This window comes from Lycium ferocissimum, chromosome 11 (assembly GCF_029784015.1).
Source record: "Lycium ferocissimum isolate CSIRO_LF1 chromosome 11, AGI_CSIRO_Lferr_CH_V1, whole genome shotgun sequence".
NCBI classification, from domain to species: Eukaryota; Viridiplantae; Streptophyta; class Magnoliopsida; order Solanales; family Solanaceae; genus Lycium; species Lycium ferocissimum.
Window position 1 is genome coordinate 20,933,397 of NC_081352.1, and position 19,566 is coordinate 20,952,962.

The 19,566-nt window shown below is 37.6% G+C and overlaps 1 protein-coding gene across 1 annotated transcript; it reads right to left on the reverse strand.

The window, feature by feature from the left end:
• Positions 1 to 4,162: 4,162 nt before the first annotated feature.
• On the reverse strand, positions 4,163 to 19,173 carry LOC132037840 (casein kinase II subunit alpha-2). The gene is made up of 10 exons (XM_059428477.1): positions 18,757 to 19,173; positions 13,154 to 13,283; positions 12,238 to 12,432; positions 7,244 to 7,401; positions 6,406 to 6,496; positions 6,169 to 6,234; positions 5,972 to 6,054; positions 5,274 to 5,337; positions 5,086 to 5,154; positions 4,163 to 4,586 (listed from the first exon to the last, which is right to left on the reverse strand). The coding sequence occupies exons 1-10, from the start codon at positions 18,840 to 18,842 to the stop codon at positions 4,527 to 4,529; spliced, it is 1,002 nt and encodes a 333-aa protein (XP_059284460.1). The 5' UTR covers positions 18,843 to 19,173; the 3' UTR covers positions 4,163 to 4,526.
• Positions 19,174 to 19,566: the final 393 nt, after the last annotated feature.

Sequence of the window (19,566 nt, forward strand, 5' to 3'; positions counted from 1 at the left end):
AAGGTAATTGGGATGATCACTTGCCTTTCATTGAGTTTGCTTATAATAACAGTTATTATGCTAGTATCAAGATGGCACCGTTTGAAGCTTTGCATGGGCGAAGGTGTAGATCACCTATTAGTTGGTTTGAAGTTGGTGAAGCGGAATTGCTAGGACCAGATTCAGTCTACTAGGCTATGGAGAAAGTCAAGTTAATTCAGGAGCATTTGAAAACGGCTCAGAGTCGCCAGAAGTCCTATACAGATGTGAGGCGAAGAGACTTAAAGTTTCAAGTTGATGATTGGGTATTCCTTAAAGTCTCACCCATGAAGAGTGTTATGAGATTTGGAAAGAAAGGGAAGTTTAGCCCTAGATATATTGGACCTTATAGAATCCTGCGAAGGGTTAGTCTAGTAGCTTATGAGCTTGAATTGCCACATGAGTTGGCTGTTGTTCATCCAGTATTCCATGTGTCTATGTTGAGGAAGTGTGTGGGAGACGCGTCGTTGGTTGTTCCTGCTGATACTATAACGATTAAGGATGGTTTGACTTATGAAGAGATCCCCATAGCAATCCTTGATCGTCAGGTTCGTAAGTTGAGAACTAAAGAGGTTGCCTCAGTAAAGGTTTTATGGAGGAGTCAGAAAGTTGAAGAGGCTATATGGGAAGACGAAGAATACATAAAATCCAGATATCCCCATTTGTTTGAAGAGCAAGCAGAGAAAGCTCAAGGTAAACCTTCCATAATCCATGCCATGTCTCATGTTTCACGCTCATGTCATGCGTCCAGTGCCCAAGTTCCACGTCTCAGTATGCATGTTTCCATGTAACCATGTCATGTTAATTCAGTCTCCATGTTTCATGTCATGTTTCCTTCACGTTCATGTATTCAAGCCATGTCCAGTCCCAATCTTAACCATGACTTATCATTCGAGGACGAATGATCCCAAGGGGGAGATATTGTAACACCTCGTACCTTTAAACTAAGTCGCGTCCATGACTCAGGGATCTCGGAAACCAAAAAGGGGAGTTTAAGTCGCAAAACCAGACTCAGTTCTGCAGGTGACATTCGACGGCCAGAGGGACGGACCGTCAAAACGCACTGTCCCTAGAACCTCATTTTGCAAACTCTCTAGACTTTCTCAGGCTGCTGACAATACGGTCGAATCGACGGACCGTCGACACTAGGGGTGGGCGTTCGGTTCATTGGTTAGATTTTTCGGTTTCGATTTTTTGAAAGTGCACACCGAACACCGAACCGGACTAATTCGGTTCGGTTCGATTTTTTGAAGTTCATTTCGGTTCGGTTTTGATTTTTCTAATTTGGTTTTTTTCAGCATGGGCCTGAAATGGGCTAATTTCTGGTTGTAAAATGGACTTTCTTTTTGATCAAAAATGAGTTATTTTATGCTTTTTTAATTCAAAATGGGCTATTTCAATTCATGATTACATCAAACACAAGGAAATGATCACGTTATTTTAGTTGGCATGCCTAATTAATAGGCATTCAATTTTCACATGAACTTATAACTAATATAGTAGTGAAACACAAGTACAGAACATAAATTACTGAACCAAGCCCAGCTATATAGGACGTTGAAGAAATACTAATACAAATAGCATGAACACAAAACAGTAATCCCATGGAATTAACTTGTTAAACGTTCTAATTTACAGCAAAGCAAAAATTAAAGTTTAGGGAGGGTGTTACTAGTTACTACAGAAGTTCTACCATTTACAGTGTACCCTAGTACATCTAAAACTTATACTATCTATAATTTGTCCAAGCTAAGACTTTGAAGTTCAAAGTTATAAGAGATCTAAACAAAGTGATATAGTTGAGCTTATGACACGCCAACATCTGCAGATACATTAGCATTTAGCCACACCAACAATAAAGGCAGCAGTGTGGGAGACGCCACTGCTTCTACACTGTTGGTGGACTCTATGTATCATTGTATAGCTATAGTAATGTACATTTATAATAAATCCACCCTTTTCAATGGCTACAGACCTACAGCATTATAATACAATACCTTAAAATATAAATTTAGCTTTAAACACACTAAGATAAGCAGGCAGCAAATTCAAAATCAGAAAGGGGAATGAGCAGGTAGGCCTTTATAGAATCATGCATCGACTAGCTATTTCTTAAGGAAACAGAAGAGGCAAACTAAACTCAGCCCAGAAACACTGTAGTAACTTCGGTTAAACCGAAATACCGAAGAACCGGTGACCCGGAACCGAACACCGAATTTGTTATATAAAAAAACCGAAACCGTATCGAAAAATCGAAACCGAAAAACCGAATTAATTCGGTTTGGTTCGGTCCGGTTTTTTGGTTTTCGGTGTTTATGCCCACCCCTAGTCGACACGTCGACGGACAGTCAACGATGCACAGTAAAAAATCTGACTCAGACCGTCAAATCAACTCGACGGACCGTCAAAGTGCACCGTCAATCCTCCCCGACAGCAAACAGTATAAATACGACACTTCATTCTAGAAAATCAGTTTTCACGAATCCCAAGCCCTAGCAAGAAGGTTTCTCTTCCCAACCATCTCCTCCATCAAGGTAAGTCCTTCCCGCGTATTTTCAGGCGATTCTATCATAGTATAATCAATTCCTAAGCGAGCTCTACTATTCTTAACCTAGGTTTTTCAAGCAAACCCATCTCAAGGTTCAAAGTCCAACCTTTTGGAATTCCATTGCAAGTTTGGAGTAATAACAGGTATATAGGGTTTCTATCTACGTGTGGGAACATCTTTGTTCTTCCCCACGCCACATACTTCCATGAAAGTAGGACATTGCACATATCAACTGTTGGTGAGCCCCATCTTCTTCGGGGTCTTGTCATTATTTACTTTAATGATAGTTATGCAGTTAAGATATCTTTGGGGGCCTTGTCCTAGCAATCAGGTTTAGCAATTCAAACTCAGGTTAGAGGTTTCATAGACTTGTCAGTTATGTTATGTCAGATATTCAGAGTCGTCTAGCCATTTTGGCTCATTATTATTATGTTTATTCAGACTATTCTGCATTATGATATTATGATATTTTCAGACTTACGATTTCTGGTCCCACGCTTTACTTAAATTATGCATGTTCATAGTTTATTCTGCATCAGTTCATGCCCATGTTGAGTCAGCAAGCCATGTTACGCCCAGGCCATGGTTCGGGGCTTGACACCGTCAATCTCGCAGTCGCGCAAGGATATCGTGATGAAGGTATTTAAGTGGCAGTTATGAATTTTAGCAGTTATTTTCATGGGTTTTGAGCAAGTAGCTTTCAAATTTGATGATTCAAAAGGTGGTGTTTCAGCTCCAAATTTAAGGTATGGATTCCTTATATCAATCTATTGATTATGTGTTAATTTCTTCGAGTTTATCTGCGAAATCACGTAACTTAAAAGTTTAAATTGCGGATTTTGACCTGAGACCTAAAAGAGGAAATTTGGACTTTAGATTGTGAAATTGATATCAGAATCAGGTTTTCATTATAGAATTGAGTTTCATAGCTTAGGGTAACACGTTCACAAATTATGTATTATAATATGTATATTTATTCTTAATATACAAAACATATAAATTAACCCGCTATTACGTCTTAGAGCGGTCTAAAAATGTAATTATCCCAATTTTAAATGCACTGAACTAATAAATGAACAGTTCATCCCGGGTGGGATGAGTCTTGTTTTTATAGACTAATTTTGCCACCTCTAATCTTAAGCACACTAATGCACGTTCAATTTTCGAAGTGGAAACTTCTCTTTCATCGTAACAAATGCGCAACTTTCGTGGTGAGGTCATTTGTACATGAAACTGGTAAATTTGGTCTCATATTCCTTGAATAGGAATAGTTGAGTATTTGGTGGAGAATATTCATCTCACCCGTAGAATTGTTTGGTAAACTGGAATGGGTAAAGCCTTCAGCTCTTTTGTCCAATTTTAGATTGACAATATTAACATGGAGAGAAGGCAACTCTCTTTTCTAGCTTCTTCAATTCTTTTCTATTTACTTACCAAATAAGCAAACCAACCTCAACGCCTTTCATCGTACTTCCTTCCTCATACCCTACGTTATTCTCAATTTTCACACTAAATGTTAGTAACACCGTAAAACAACCCCGAGAGAAGGAAAACTGAAGATTATATCTCAAGTTAAAACACACGCAAAAATGCAGGTTGAATCCTGAAGCAACACACCTTTCCATAGAATATATCGCCAGGGTCAAGGCAATGTACATCTTGACAAAGATTCTCAGTGAAGTGTTAATTCTCAAATAATACACTCCACTCGTTGAAGATGACTTTGGATACAGAACGACGAGGGCTATTGAAGTCAATTCATAATCATCAGAGCGAACTTTGGGAAAAAGGCCACGAGGGGTAAATAGATGAAAACCAATTGCTCAAATGTTCCCTGATGTTCTTCTGCCACTCTTGAATTCAACTTATCCACACCTTAATCGAAATAGATGAAGATAACAACATATGCTACATTACACCATAAGCTTCTTCTTTCCAACAGTAAGATCAATAGAACAGGCTATTGTGTCCTCATCCTGCTATTCTCTGCAGCCCTCACTTGCAAGAAATAAGGATGGGCCTGCAAAACAGGGAGAGAAAAACTAGATATTAGGTTTATGCCAGAAATCTGAGAACCAATACAGATACGTGATATCAAATGCACTGGTGAAAATGGTACATTTACACACACATGCAAAACACCCTTTGGCTGTGCATATATATCATAAACACACAGGGATAGCAACAAAATAAAGAGCCCCCGTCATGATGAAGTGATAATTTCCACACACAGAAGAAACAAAGAAGTTTAAATTCCAGGAACCTCCATCTAGTTGGATCCTTCTCTTGTCCACCACACCTATCCCCTTATAATCTCTCTCCTGGGACATGTGTCCTGTTTAAAATTATTATTGTAGTTGGCTCTTTATAATCTGGTCTTAATGCTGTAGGTTTTCAGAAGTCACCTAATCACTTGCTACTATTCTTAGGAATGCAGCAATACTCATTTGGTAACAACCAAAAGCATATACAAACAGAAGTTATGACCCCAAATAGCAGCTCAAATTATATGGACTTACCATTGCTTCTTTTGCTGTAAGTCTATCCTGATGATCATAACGGAGAAGCTTGTCAAGAAAATCTATAGCCTGCAATTACACCTCAAGATCAAAGGATCAAATTCTGAGCAAAGATTATTTGTTTTAGCATGTTAAACCAAAGTGGTTTTAGCTTAAAAAAAAATTATAACAGATTGAAAGGCACATACCTCTGGTGACACTAAATGCTGATTATCTCCATTAATAAATTTGGACCATGGCTTCCTACTGTGTCTGCAAGAGAAGTGACTATATTAGCCATCAATAGCATATATTTTTTACTGCAATCACATATGCCACAATTCTGTGGAAGCTAAGTGTTGAGTTTTATTTCAGTAACCCTGTTTAGTTGTACTCCCTCCATGCCATTGTTTGACCAACTAGATATTTCCATACTTCTGCCAAAACTAGCTACTGAGATTATCTCAGTAAGTCAGCAACCCTATCTAGTTAAAGCTCACAATTAATTTGTACTCCCTCCGTCCTATTTTCTCTGACTCGCTAACTATTTCAGTTATTAGTATATTTCTAAAAATAAAGACCTATTTCCTTAAATATCAGTTTCAACAATGTTCAAAGAGTCAAATGTGTTGTAAACTGCGTTACATTACTTTGAATTTTCTCTATACGTCTATATCCTTTTCAAATTGTCCAACTCTCACCTTAACTCATGTCTACCAAACTCGAATGTAATAAATCACTCAAAACTTTATCCTAGGTTCTGAAAAAGTCTAACCATGCAAATCTTTTTTATTTACAAGGAACAACAATGTATATTAAAAAGGAATTGATAGAGCAATTCATTTCAATAGGTTTATGATTGGTGATGAAATATTAACAAGGTTAAAGATGAGAGCCTGAAGCATACCTCCCAACCATCGCCTCCAGCTGAGGATCAAGTTCTAGTTGATACTTGTGCAAATATGCATTCAACTCATCCGTTCCAAGTACCTAAAAAGATGATTCTCCATCAATCCCAATCGAGTAGGTAAGATCTACTTGCACCTGATAACGTTTCAGCTCTTACTAACAACTGACTACTCTACTGGTTGATGTAACTATTACCTTAGCAATTTTGACAAGCTGGTCCTGGTTATCATGGCCATAGAAGAAAGGTTCCTTGCGGAAGATCTACACAAAGAATAATAGTCCTATTAAGCACAATAACAAGAAGTGGATAAAAAATAATGCACAATGCAATCTCTAACAACTTGTGGTCCTAGTTTCAGACGGCCCAAAACGGCAAAACCTCAGATCTAGGAAAACAGATGAAGCACCATGTAATGGCTTAAAGCTTCTTACCATTCCTGCAAACATGCATCCAAGACTCCACATGTCCAAAGAATAGTCATAGTCTTGCAAGTCAACTAGAAGTTCAGGGCCCTTGAAGTATCTGAAAAACAAGCAATAACACATTCAAACTTGCTGCGATAGTCTTTTATAGACCAAGAAGACGGCACACAATCAAACCAGCAACGGCCACTAGAAAATTTTTGATACATTATGTACCGTAGATTTACAGTGTGTCCAACTTGACCTTAAACTGGTTCTCGTTTAACCTGAAACCTTCTCTAACTTTCTCCAAGCAAATATTGACCGCTGTGGTATCATTTATGGATTCATGGAGAACAATCATAGATTCTTTTGCCAAGTCCAGGAAACTTACAAGCTGGAAAGGGAAACATTCCATTAAATGGTTACACTCCTAAGAGCTCCTCCTGGCAATCTTAACTCTTAACAGTAGATATAGTGAAACCCAGCCGCCTATTACTGCTAGCGTATCAAAGTGAATGAAGTTCCCTTTGAAGGAGTCACCCATGAACCTCGCGGTTGGGAAGTGGCATCACAAACATTTTGAGATGAAAAAAAAAAAAAAAAAAAAAAAAAAAAAAAAAAACTCCAAAAGACTACCCCAAATAGATGATAAATATCTTATGTTTTCTGAGGCAGTGTAGTCTGTAACTAAACAGCCAACTTAACAAAGACCTACAGGACTACAAGCTCAAATTTCCCAGAGAACAGTTTGTAAAGTGAAAGTAGAAAGAAATATTTACAATAAGAAACTGTAAATAAGACATATTTTGCTGGCAAAGCAAACTGCACCTATTCCACTAATCAGTTTTAGCAAAATATGCCTTACCTTGAAGCCACACGAACATTATATTCCTTTCCTGGATGGTAAAATTCAGCAAGACCCCAGTCTATCAAGCGAAGCTTCCGCAACTCGTGGTCTATCATAACATTATGTGGCTTGACATCTCTATGCATTATTCCTTGCGAATGACAATAGTCTAGTGCCTGCAGGTTCATAAAGAAGTTTCAGGTCCCACTTCCACCACATAATGTATACGAGGAATAGGCCAATAGTGAACTAAACAACTGTTATAAGAAGCTTTATTGTCAGAAGTAAGTCAACTTTAAAGACAGTAAGAAACTATGAGTTTTATTGTTTAGCAACTTGCTAGTCTAAAGAAGGTTTCCTTTGAGCATCAATATGTAACTGAAACAGACTTCTAAGACGGAGGTTATCGCGGGTTAGAGGAACCCACTTCCTCTTGGAATTGTTGCATACAATATACCCTTCAGCAATCTATTTGCAAACTCCACATTCCCCACATCCCCCCACCCCACCCCACCCCACCCCCCCCCCCCGCCCCACACACACACACCCAAAAAAAAACCCTTCTTTTCCTATGAGTTTTTTTTTAATGGGAGCCCATAGATGGCTCCAAGACCTAGTTAAGTTTAAATAAAAAGGACGAAACAGTTGTTACATTGAACTCAAAGACGACAAAAGTCCCGCCTTCTTTTTCTCCTTTTAAACCCTTACTTTCCAAGAGAACCATAACAGGAAAAGAACAAAGAAAAGAGAATACAGTACAACAACAACAACCACCCAGTGAAATCCCACAACATGGGGTCTAGGGAGGGTAGAGTGTACGCAGACCTTACTCCTACCAAGGTAGAACAGCTGTTTCCGAAAGACTCTCGGCTCAATAGAAAGCATAAAAAGAGGTCAGGTAAGGCCAAAAAATTCAAAGCGATATGGGAATGAAAATAACGAAAGCGACTAAGCTATGATGAAGCAGTTTGCAAAGGGGCAGTAACTATCACAGATAAAATAAGATAATCAAAATACAGAAAATCACAGATAATAGCAGAAATCAAAGCACAAGAACTTACATCGCGATAATGCGACTACTAATATGACAGGATAAACGATACTATCTACTAGCTTTCTACCCTAATCTGAGTCCTCTAAACCCTCCTATCTAAGGTCATGTCCTCGTAAGTAGAATCGCGCCATGTCCTGTCTAATTACCTCTCCCCCAATACTTCTTCGGCTTACCCTACCTCTTCCGAAACCATCCATGGCCAACCTCTCACACCTCCGCCTTTGGGCATCCGTGTCTCTCTCTTCACATGTCCAAACCATCTCGATCCGCTTCCCGCATCTTGTCTTCCATGAGGCCACTCCCACCATGTCCCGATAGCCTCATTCCTAATCTGTCACTCTTGGTGTGCCACACATCCATCTCAACATTCTCTTCTCGGCAACTTTCATCTTTTGAACGTGAGAGATTTTAACTGACCAACACTCCGCCCCATACAACATAGTCGGTGAGAAAGAAAAAAAACCATTCTGGATAAACAAGACACATGCGTACTTTTAAGGTACAAGTCAGTCTAGAAACAAGGAACACTACAAATATTTTAACTTTAGGTCCCTACTCCACACAAACCATCTGCAGTACAGGACAGCTCAGGAAGTTCATTTTCTTTCTATGTACACCAGAAATAAAACATATAAAAGCTAGGTAGCTTTCTCTTCGAGTAAATTGCATCATATGAACGAAGTGGCTTAAAGATAGAAAAGTAGGATCCCAGCGTTGGGGCTTGGCCCTTGCCTCTTGATACAATTATGCATCTACTGTAGGTCTCAGGAAAAAATCAGTTCCAAAGATCAAGCTGAAAAACACTATTTAACTCCAATGAATTAAGCAGTTATGGGAAACCAAGAGTACCGAGAGAGTTATTTTTTTTGAGAATGAGTACCGAGAGAATTATCAGAATCATGAATCCCTAGTGACAATGGATATTTTATCGGCCTATCCTCAGAACCACAGTGGAATTGATAGTTGTGCATTTTTCTTTGGTACACTTATCTCCAAAAATAGCTGCAACTTCGAGGTTCAAGATTACTTTACACCGAAATAATGCCTCGTGAAATCCATGTCTATCTATTCCATATACTTAAGACAGTCACAAACCAGCCAAAGTACCCCATATCTATGTTGCTCGGACTCGGCTGCAGGTACCTAATACAGGTGCAGATCTAGAGGTTGGATTCGTCACATAAATACTACGATTCGAGGATATGGATCCGCGTACAGGATACAACAAATAAGTATAAAAGAATAATATATATTACAATTAGCTATTTAATATTGTTGAAACATAACTTATATTTTGATTAACAGGGTGATATAAATCCTATGTTGCTCAGCTGTCATGGAAAAGCTAGTGGATGTTCATCAAATGGCTTTTTTATGGGGAAGACAAATTATGGATGCAACTTTACTTGCAAATGAGCTGGTGGATTCTAGAGTAAAACAGAAGAAACCCGGGATTTTGTGCAAGCTTGATACTGAAAAGGCCTATGATCATGTCAATTGGGCTTATTTGCTGAACATTCTAAAGAATATGGGTATTGGAGACAAATGGATTAATTGGATCAAATGCTGCATATCCAATGTGAAGTTTTCTGTCCTAATCAATGGAAGTCCAGAGGGTTTTTTTTCATTCTAGCAAGGGTTTGAGACGGGGATCCACTTTCTCCTTTCTTATTCCTACTGGCTATGGAGGGTTGAATTACATGATCAGAAAAGCCAAAACAAATGGATGGATAAGGGGCTTTGGGGCTCAAAACAACAGGGGAGAAGGCATGGAAATAACACATTTACTATATGCTGATGACTCCTTGGTGTTCTGTGAGGCAGAGGTTGACCAAATCAGACATTTAAGGGCTATTTTGACCATCTTTGAAGCCATTTCTGGGCTTCATGTCAATTGGAATAAAAGTTGTTTACATCCAGTGAATCAGGTGAATGATTTACAAGTGTCGGCAGGTAATCTGGGGTGTCAAACTGAGTCACTGCCCACAAAATATTTGGGAATGACATTGGGTGCTAATCATAAGGCAAAGGAGATATGGAATGATGTGCTTGAAAGATGTGAAAAGAAATTATCAAGATGGAAAAGTCAATACCTTTCACTTGGGGACAGACTGACATTGATAAATTCAGTCTTGGAATGAACCAATGGGCAACAAATGAAGTGAATGCTACCTATGGATGTAATGTTTGGAAGACTATTAGAAGAATGTGGAATGAATGTTGGGAGAATTTGAGCATAAAGGTGGGGGATGGGACAAAAACTTCTTTCTGGGAAGATCAATGGATTGGTCATTGTAATCTCAGAAGTTTGTTCCAAGATTTACACATCATCAGTCTCCAAAAGAATGAAAAAATATCTCAAATGTGGACAGAACAGGGATGGAATCTGGTGTTTAGAAGGGCATTGAATGACTGGGAAATAGGGAGAGTGTCGGATCTGCTTTTGTTGCTTAATTCCTTCACTGGTACCACAAATTCCCCAGACATACCAGTATGGAAACTATGCAGCAAAGGGAGCTTCACTGTCAAGTCACTATACTGGGGAGAAAAACAAGGTTGTGAACCCATCACTGATTTGGCCCTGGAAATTTATCTGGAAAGTCAAAATTCCATATAAGGTTACTGCTTTTGTTTGGTTAGTTTTGAAGAGGGCCTGTCTTACACAAGAGGCCTTACAAAGAAGAGGTCTACAGATATGCTCAAGATGTCTATTTTGTGGGGAAAATGCAGAAACAAATGAGCATTTATTCCTTCATTGTGAGACAACTGCACATCTGTGGCACATGTTCTTTTGTATACTTGGGGTGAATTGGGTATTATCAAGATCAACTTTAGAACTCTTATGCAACTGGAAAGCAATTGGAAGAAGAAATGCACAAGAACACTGGTGGCAAGCCATTCCAGCTTTTATTTGGTGGACAATATGGAAGGAGAGAAACTCAAGACAATTTGATGACAAAGAAAATTCTATTCAGATAGTAAAAACGAAATGTCTTAGTCTCTTGTATTTTTGGTGTAAACAAGATATGGTGGGGGAGATAGGAGATTTGGTAGGTTTTCTAGGCAATATGTAAATTGTAATTTGACTTCTACCCCCCAGGCCACTGCTTGTGGTTTTACTTGTAAAGTACCTTGAGCAGCCGCAGTTGATATGCTGATACTTTTGGATGAAATACAAATGTTACCTTATTCAAAAAAAAAAAAAAAAAAAAAAAGAAAAAAAGGTGCAGGTATCCAACACGGGGGTAGATCTAGATGTCGGATTCTTCATCACATAAATTTTAAGATTAAAGGGTATAGATTGGAGTACGGGAATGGGTGCTTTGATACAGCTAATATATATATATATATATATATATATATATATATATATATAGGTTTTCTTGGGTCAATTTGGGCTATGTATTCACCGCAACTTTTAGATGGATTGCATTGGGCGAGTCAAAATGGGTTGAGTTAATAAAGGGTGTGTCATTAACCCTCCCAAACATGGACAGGTTGAACAGGTCATGTTTTCATGGGCTAACTTTGCCACCGCTAGTCACTGCACCCAAGATACGTTGACAAAATCCAGTGCGGATCTCACACCCATACCCAAATCATAAGTGACAAAGGTGTGGGGCGAGGATTTTGAAAAACTTAGCAGCACAACCCCAAACAAGGGTGCAGATTTATAGTTACCAATCCCAATTCCAAACAACTCCTTGTGAATAGTAACTTGAACCAAAGGGCCATCACAAAATAAAAGAGTGATTCTGCATATTAATATGGAGGGAACTCCCAAATCCTGGCCAACATTAAAAAAAATTATACGGGATAGGCAAACCTTTGGCTAGATAAATAAGGCATACATAGAACTGATACCTTCAGTAATATGAGAGAATGAAGGAAATTGAAACAACGCATGCGATGAGGGGGGGGAAATAGTGGCTGCAATCAAATGGATATATCCTTTTACCTTGAGAAGCTCATATATGTAGTACCGTATATCATAATCCGTTAACGTTGGGTACAGTACTTTGAAATCTGTACTGTTCACATACTCAAAAATTAAGCTTGGTGTTTTTGAGTGCTCGTCTCGGACAATATCAAGGAGTTTGACAACGTTTGGTCCGCCACAGAGGTTCTGCAAGATTTTGATCTCTCTCTTGATCTACACAATTACCATCAATAACAATTCAAAAGCATGTAAACAATCGCAATCAAATCATTTGGTGAAGCAGTTCAGAATTAGAGACGAGAGAAATATGCACCAGTGGATACATAAAGATATCAAACTGACTAAAATAAGCTCAACAAAAATAGACCTATATTTTAGGGATTCAACATGACTGAAGCAACCAATTTTACAGACATCCTACTTTTTACAGGGTTCCACATGAGCAAAAGCTACCTACTACACAGATATGCCTAGACAGTGAATCAACACGTGAACAGATTTGAATTGACCATAAACGAGTTTCATAAGATAGATAAAACTTTCTCTATAAGGCTGTTAAAATAGACGATTTTCAACAAATGTTCGGTTAACAGAAAGTACTATGTGTTAAACAACATAATAGGAACTTTATACAAGACAGGAAAAAACCAATTTTACAATTTTATTTTTTTTTTACTTTTCCTTTGAGAAGCAGAAACTTTTTATTTTATTTTTTATAATCGACAAATCCTTGAGGCCTAGTTGGTGCACGGTTCAAAATTCGGTGGAAAAAGTACCCACCCTTTTAAACCTTCTCCACTTAAACACCAGACTATTGTCCACAGGGTTTGAACTCGTGACATTTGCCTAACCAACATTACTCAAATAAACACAATGTTGCCACCTGTTACATAAAGTACCGGTAAACCTAAGGTGAAAATACAAAAATTCATACCTTTTTCTTCTTAACAGGTTTCAGGATCTTGATTATGCACTTCTCATTGCTGTTAACATTTATACCTTCAAAAACTTCACTATATTTTCCTCTTCCAACTTTCCGAACAACCTCATAGTCATCCTGATCACTGGAATAGTAAAGCAGGAGGAAGGTTAGTGAGAATAATACAATACCTTAGGATGTATTAAATTAGAACTAGTAAAAAGATTGTGAACTGAAACAAAATCTAATGAAATTAGTGGTATCATCATCCTAATAGCATTCGCTGAAGCAAGATTAAATTGTCAAGTGATGTGATTCCAAAACATCGGAGGCCTTGGAACTTGATCAAAACATCACAGGACTTAGATTAACAACCTACACTCTCTCTTTAGCAAGACAAGGTTTTATAGTTTCTTTCGAATTGTTTTTAACTTCAAGTATATACATCACCAATGACTTAAGGCCAAGTAAAATGGTTATAAAAATTTATACATGTGGCAAGTAACTCAGAAAGGATCTGGAGGCATCATTGGGGACAAAAAGAGATGGAAGTGCAATGATAAGCTTGGACTATATTCTGCGACTGTTATGATGGAAGAAACCAAAACATGCCTCAATTTGCATTTACTGGAGTACATGGGCCCTGCGGCAGGAAGATTGAGCAAGAAGCTGTGGAAAGAAGTAGCTGTTATTAATGTGCTGATTGTTAGTCCATGCACAGTGAGGGGAGATTTCAATACAAACAAATTCAAAAACGAGAAGCTGGGAAGGGAGAAATACAAGATCAATGAGGGATTTCTCTAGAACTACAAATGACCTTTCTTTGACTGATCTTCCAATTCATAGAGGCACATATTACATGGTTCAGAGGCATTTATAATCACAGTGTTTCAAGGCTGGATAGATTTCTTGTCTCAGAGACATGGGATGAGATTCAAATTCTCAAAGCAAAGAGTGTTGTCCAGAACAACGTCAAATCACTGGCCTACTATTTCTGAATGTGGAGAATGGGGAAAGGCTATATCAAGTTCAAGAATATGTGGTTTGAGCACCCGGGATTCATTGAGATGGTAGGGAAATGGTGGAACTCTTATAATGTATGAGGAAAAACTGATGCTATGTTAGCTAAGAAGCTAATATTACTGAAAAATGACATTGAAATGGAAGAAAAAAGTATTTGGAAGCTTCAAAGAAAGGAAGAATAAAGCAAAGAAGAGATTACAAGAATTGGACCATCAGGAGAGGAGGGGCGGGGGGGTGGTGAGAACAGGAACAGAACCACTGTTGCTGAAAGGAATTTAATTATCAAGGAGCTTGAAGGTATTGTAAACGCATAAGAACTGTTTACGAGACAAAAATCCAGATGCCTTTGGGTCAAGCAAGAAGATAAATACAAAAAAAAGAAAAAAAATCATAAGATGGCAAATGCACACAAAAGATACAATGTTATTGATAAACTAGTTATTGAAGGAGATTTGGTGGATAATGAGAAGAGAATCAAAGATCATATCTTGGAGTTCTATGAAGATATCTTTTTTGAACCTGAGCTATGGAGACCAACATGGTAGAAAGTAACTTGAAGATAATTTCTGAGGAAGAAAAAGGGCGGCTGCAGAAACCATTCACCATGGAGAAAGAGGAAGGGGTAATAAAGTTGTTTAAAGGATAGAAGGCACTAGGCCCAGGTGGTTTCAACTGACTTTTTTTTTCCAGAAGTGCTGGAATAAAGTTAAAGAGGATGTGTTAAAAGACAGTAGAATTGTTCTTTCAAGAAGGCACCTTTGTAAAGAGTTTCAACTCTACTTCTATTGCCTTGGCCCCCAAAAAGAAAGGGGTGGTAAAAGTGAAAGATTTCAGACCAATTAGTCTGCTCGGCAGTGTTTATAAGATTGTGGCACAACTGTTAGCTGAAAGACTCAAAATGGTGATAGATAAATTGATTTCAGCAAATCAGACTGCATTTATAAAAGGTAGGCGGAGGCGGATTACTGATGCAGTTTTGGTGTCCAATGAAAGTGTTGAATGATTTTTTAAGAATCATCGAACTTGATTAGAATAAGCCTATGATCATGTAAACTGGTCATGTTTATTAAATCTTGTGGAACAAATGTATATTTGGAGATAAATGGCTAAAGTGGATTCAGTATTGTATATCAACTGTCAGATTTTCAATCTTAATCAAAGGGAGTCCCCAAGGATTCTTCAAATCCCAGAGAAGGCTGAGGCAGGTGATCCATTGTCCCCATACCTTTTTGTGTTGGTGATGGAGGTCTTATCTTTTGGAGGAAAATTGACCCTAGTTAAGCAGTGTTTTGGACAGAATCCCTACATAGGGTAACAAAAGAAAAGAAGAGTGGAGTACTGGGAGTTAGAAATTTACAGCTACACAATAGAAGCTTATTGTTGAAAAGGTTATGGAGGTATAATACAGAAAACCAATACCTCTTTTCAGTTGGCACTTTTTCTCCCCAGTAAACAGTGTGGATAATTTTTTGGATTTTATTAGCTCCCTAACTCTAGCACAGTAGGGTCTTAGGGGATATCTTTTTGGATCTTTTGACTGGTTTACAGATTTTTGCTCAGCTAGCTTCATGTTAATTCTTGTTTGAAGCAGCTCTATGCTTAGTTGTAACCTCTGCATCTTCTTGATGCCATTCTAATACATTTTAATTACTTCACCAAAAAAAAATACAGAAAACCAATACCATGCGGAAAAAATTGATTGATGCCAAATATGTAAAAAAGAAATGATATTTTGGAGCCCTGCTCCAATCCTAGAAACTGCCAGAGGTGGAGTTTGGAGAAGCATTTGCAAACTGTGGACAGAATTTCAGAATTATATGAAAGAAGACATGGGATGCGTGATTAAATTCTGGAAAGATGTTTGGGTAGGAAACGACTGCCTTAAAACAAAATTCCCAACAAAGAGTAATTGTTCTAGTAAGAAGGAAGGATTTCTGGCTGAATTTTACTCAAGTTCAGGGTGGCAAATCAATTCTAGGAGAAGGTTAAATGACTGGAACTTGAAGAATTCGTCCAATATAGCAGTTGAATACCACCGTTATAGTTGAGGATAAGGTGGATTCTTTGATCTGGTTAGCTAGCAGTGAGAATTAATTATCTGTAAAGAGAAGTTATAGAGCATTACAGAAACATGAGGGCCAATGGGAGGTATCATGGCCATGGAAATGCATTGGAAGACTAAGGCTCCCACCAAGGTTGCCTGCTTGAATGGACTGCTACTTTGGAGGCTTGTTTGACCCATGACATTATGACAACCTCCAAAAGAGAGAAGTTGCACTGTGCAGCAGGTGTTTTCACTTTTCTATGTGAAGAAGCTCAGGAGACTGTTAATCACCTTTACTTCATTGCAACTTCTCTAGGTAGTGTGAGTATTTGTGGTGTAACATGTGTGATGCCAGGAAATGTCAAGAGCTTGTTGGAATGCTGGCAGAATCAGAAAACCAAGAGGCCTAAACAGATACCGAGAACAATTCCACTTTGCATCCTATGGACCCTATGGCTGGAAAGAAACAAGAGATGCTTTGAAGATAGAAAGAGTCACATTTCTATTGTCAAGAACAAGTGTACTCATAATTTGTAGTTTTGGTGTAAGGAGGGCCTGATAGAGGATATGGACCAATATATTGACTTTCTAGATAAGCTGGGAAGTTGTGTGTGATGGCCAGATAGAATTGAGATTCCTGTTCTGATGTAATTGCTCCACCACCTTGGTAATTTATTAATAAATCTTAATCCTACCTTAACAAAAAAAGAAAACATAGACCTTACCTTTTTCAAGAAAAATTTATGCTTACCAGTTTAATTAAGGTCTCAATCACCTACTCCGATTTCTTGTCTTCATATAGAGCATGCAAAATGACTTAATTCCAAATAAAACTGGCATAAGGATTTGTATGAACAGACGGTAGCGAGGCACCAGCCATCAGAAATGAAAAGAAATGCCGCATACATGCAAAATTCTCTTTCTTTTCTTTTTTTCTTTTTTTCTTTTTTCTTTTCTTTTTTTTTTTTTTTTTGAGAAAGGTAACAGTATGCATACATGCATTTTTTTTTTTTTTATCAGTTGCATGCATGAATAATTCTTGCAATATATCAGTTTCCAACTTACTCTAAACGTTTATAAATGTCAAAAATGAAGACATTGTAAGTTTTGGAGCCCATCCCTGAAGCCATAGGCTCCAATCTAGCTAAGAAATAATCATTAAAGCTAGCGTAAGCAGAAGACTGGAAACTTCCCTCCTCGGATGCATTTCACATCAGAGATGGGCTCTCCAAATGTCAATAAAGGCTTTCTTTTCCTTATGTCGTTTAAGATTAGGGGTTTATCAGCCAAACCAGCACCCATACCAAAAACACTCGGAATTTTCTTCAGCAATTAATCAACCAATCAATCAACTATGCCTGAATCCATACTAGTAAAGCAACTATATGAATCCTTAATATCCATTATGCCATATTTGGATCAGAGGCGGATTCAAGATTTAAACTTTATGGGTTTAATCTTTTTTAATCTTTAAGGTTCTTAGCATTAAACTCATTTTATTTTAAAGTTATGGGTTTATATCTACTATTTATTAATCTTAACAGACTTTTACACATAAATTTATGCTCCACATCGAAAGTGCTGGGTTCAGATGAACCCGGTACTACTATGTTGCATGTGCCCCTGATTCGGACTCATTTAGTTCCCAATACTAAATAATTGTCTCTTAAAGTTCTATAAACTTAAGGTACTCAATCTACACTTGAAGGGTTTATCCCAATAATACTAAATAAAAAGGATTACTAATATAACACATCATAATATACAAAAGTATAAATTACATAATTTCAATCATCAATTACTAGATGATTAGAGATAAAAGGAACCAGAAAAAGTTACCCCCATTGTACAGTAAGGGCTTCATAACCCCTTTCAGCAATAAATCAATCAACTATGCCTCAATTCATACCAGCCAGGTTGACTATCTGGAATTTGGTTCCTGATACGACATAATTGTCTTTTAAGACAAAAATTCTATACAATTAGGGGTCGCTTAGTGGCTGGTTAGAGTTATGCAGGTTCTTAATAATGCAAGGATTAGTTACAGGATTTCCTTATTCCATCTTCTATCCTACATAAAATAATACATAGATTCCCTCATAACTTAAACATGTATTAGTTAAACATGTATTAGTTATGCAGGATCCTAAATTACTACCCAAACACCGTATTTAGCGTGCTGAACTTTATACATAGCCAAAACATCCTACCAAACATGATACTTCCTCCGTTTCAATTTGTTTGTCTTACTTTTCTTTTTTAGTCTTTTTCAAAAACAAATGCCTCTTTTCTTTTCTGGCAACTTCTTAATTCCAACTTTCCACATGGCATTTTTAAGGCCACAAGATTAAAAGGATATTTTGGGACATTCAACATATCTTTAGTTTAAGACCACAAGATTTAAAAATCTTGTTTCCTTTCTTAAACTTCGTACCAAGCCAAAACCAGACAAATGCTAAATAGAATGATTAACGGAGAAGGTAATATGACACATCATAATATACAACAACAATATAATTTCAAGAAATAAAAGGAAGGAAGAAATAATTACCCCCATTGTACAGTAAGGGCTTCATAATCCCAATATTCTCTAGGTCGAAGCACATTAACATCAGTGTAAACTTTAGCTTTCGACATAATTTTACCGTCAATCTCCAGTTCCGAACTATTGATCTTATTATTAAAACTGATGAAAGTGACTGGCTGTAGCAGGTTGTTAGGAAGGGGAACACGATAAGCAACAAGGACGGCACACACTAGAGTGATACGGAAGAGGAGAAATTGAGTGCATCTTCCATGTGATGAAGCCACCGCCAGTGGTGTAATTGTAAACTAGTATGCAGTCGTCAACATGTTACAGGGAGAAACAATTGGGGTAATTTTTGGAGTGTTAGATGGAGTTTTGGGTGTGAAGTTGGATATCACACCTGGTCCAAGGACCTGGACAGTGATTTTGCGGGTGGGAGTTTGGGTCTGAACCTGAGCCCTAAAATTATTAGTGGTTCATGCCAAGTGGGCACTTACAGAAAGAGTGACAGTTTAAAATTTGGAAAATAAACCATTATTCCATCTACTTCTCTTATGTTTGATAGGAGTTAATTAATAGTCTGTTTGGCCAAGCTTTTAAAATTAACTTATTTTAAAAAGTATTTTTTTAAGGTATTTTTGTCGAAAAGCAATTTGTGTTTGGCCAATTAATTTAAAAAGTACTTTTGAGCAACAATTAGTGTTTGGCCAAGCTTTTAAAAAGTACTTCTAACTTCTAAGTGCATTTTTCTCAAAAAGCACTTTTCAGTGCGTTTGGGCAAAAGCTATTTTTTTTAGCTTCTGAAAAACTGTTTTTGCTACTCCCCAAAAGCAC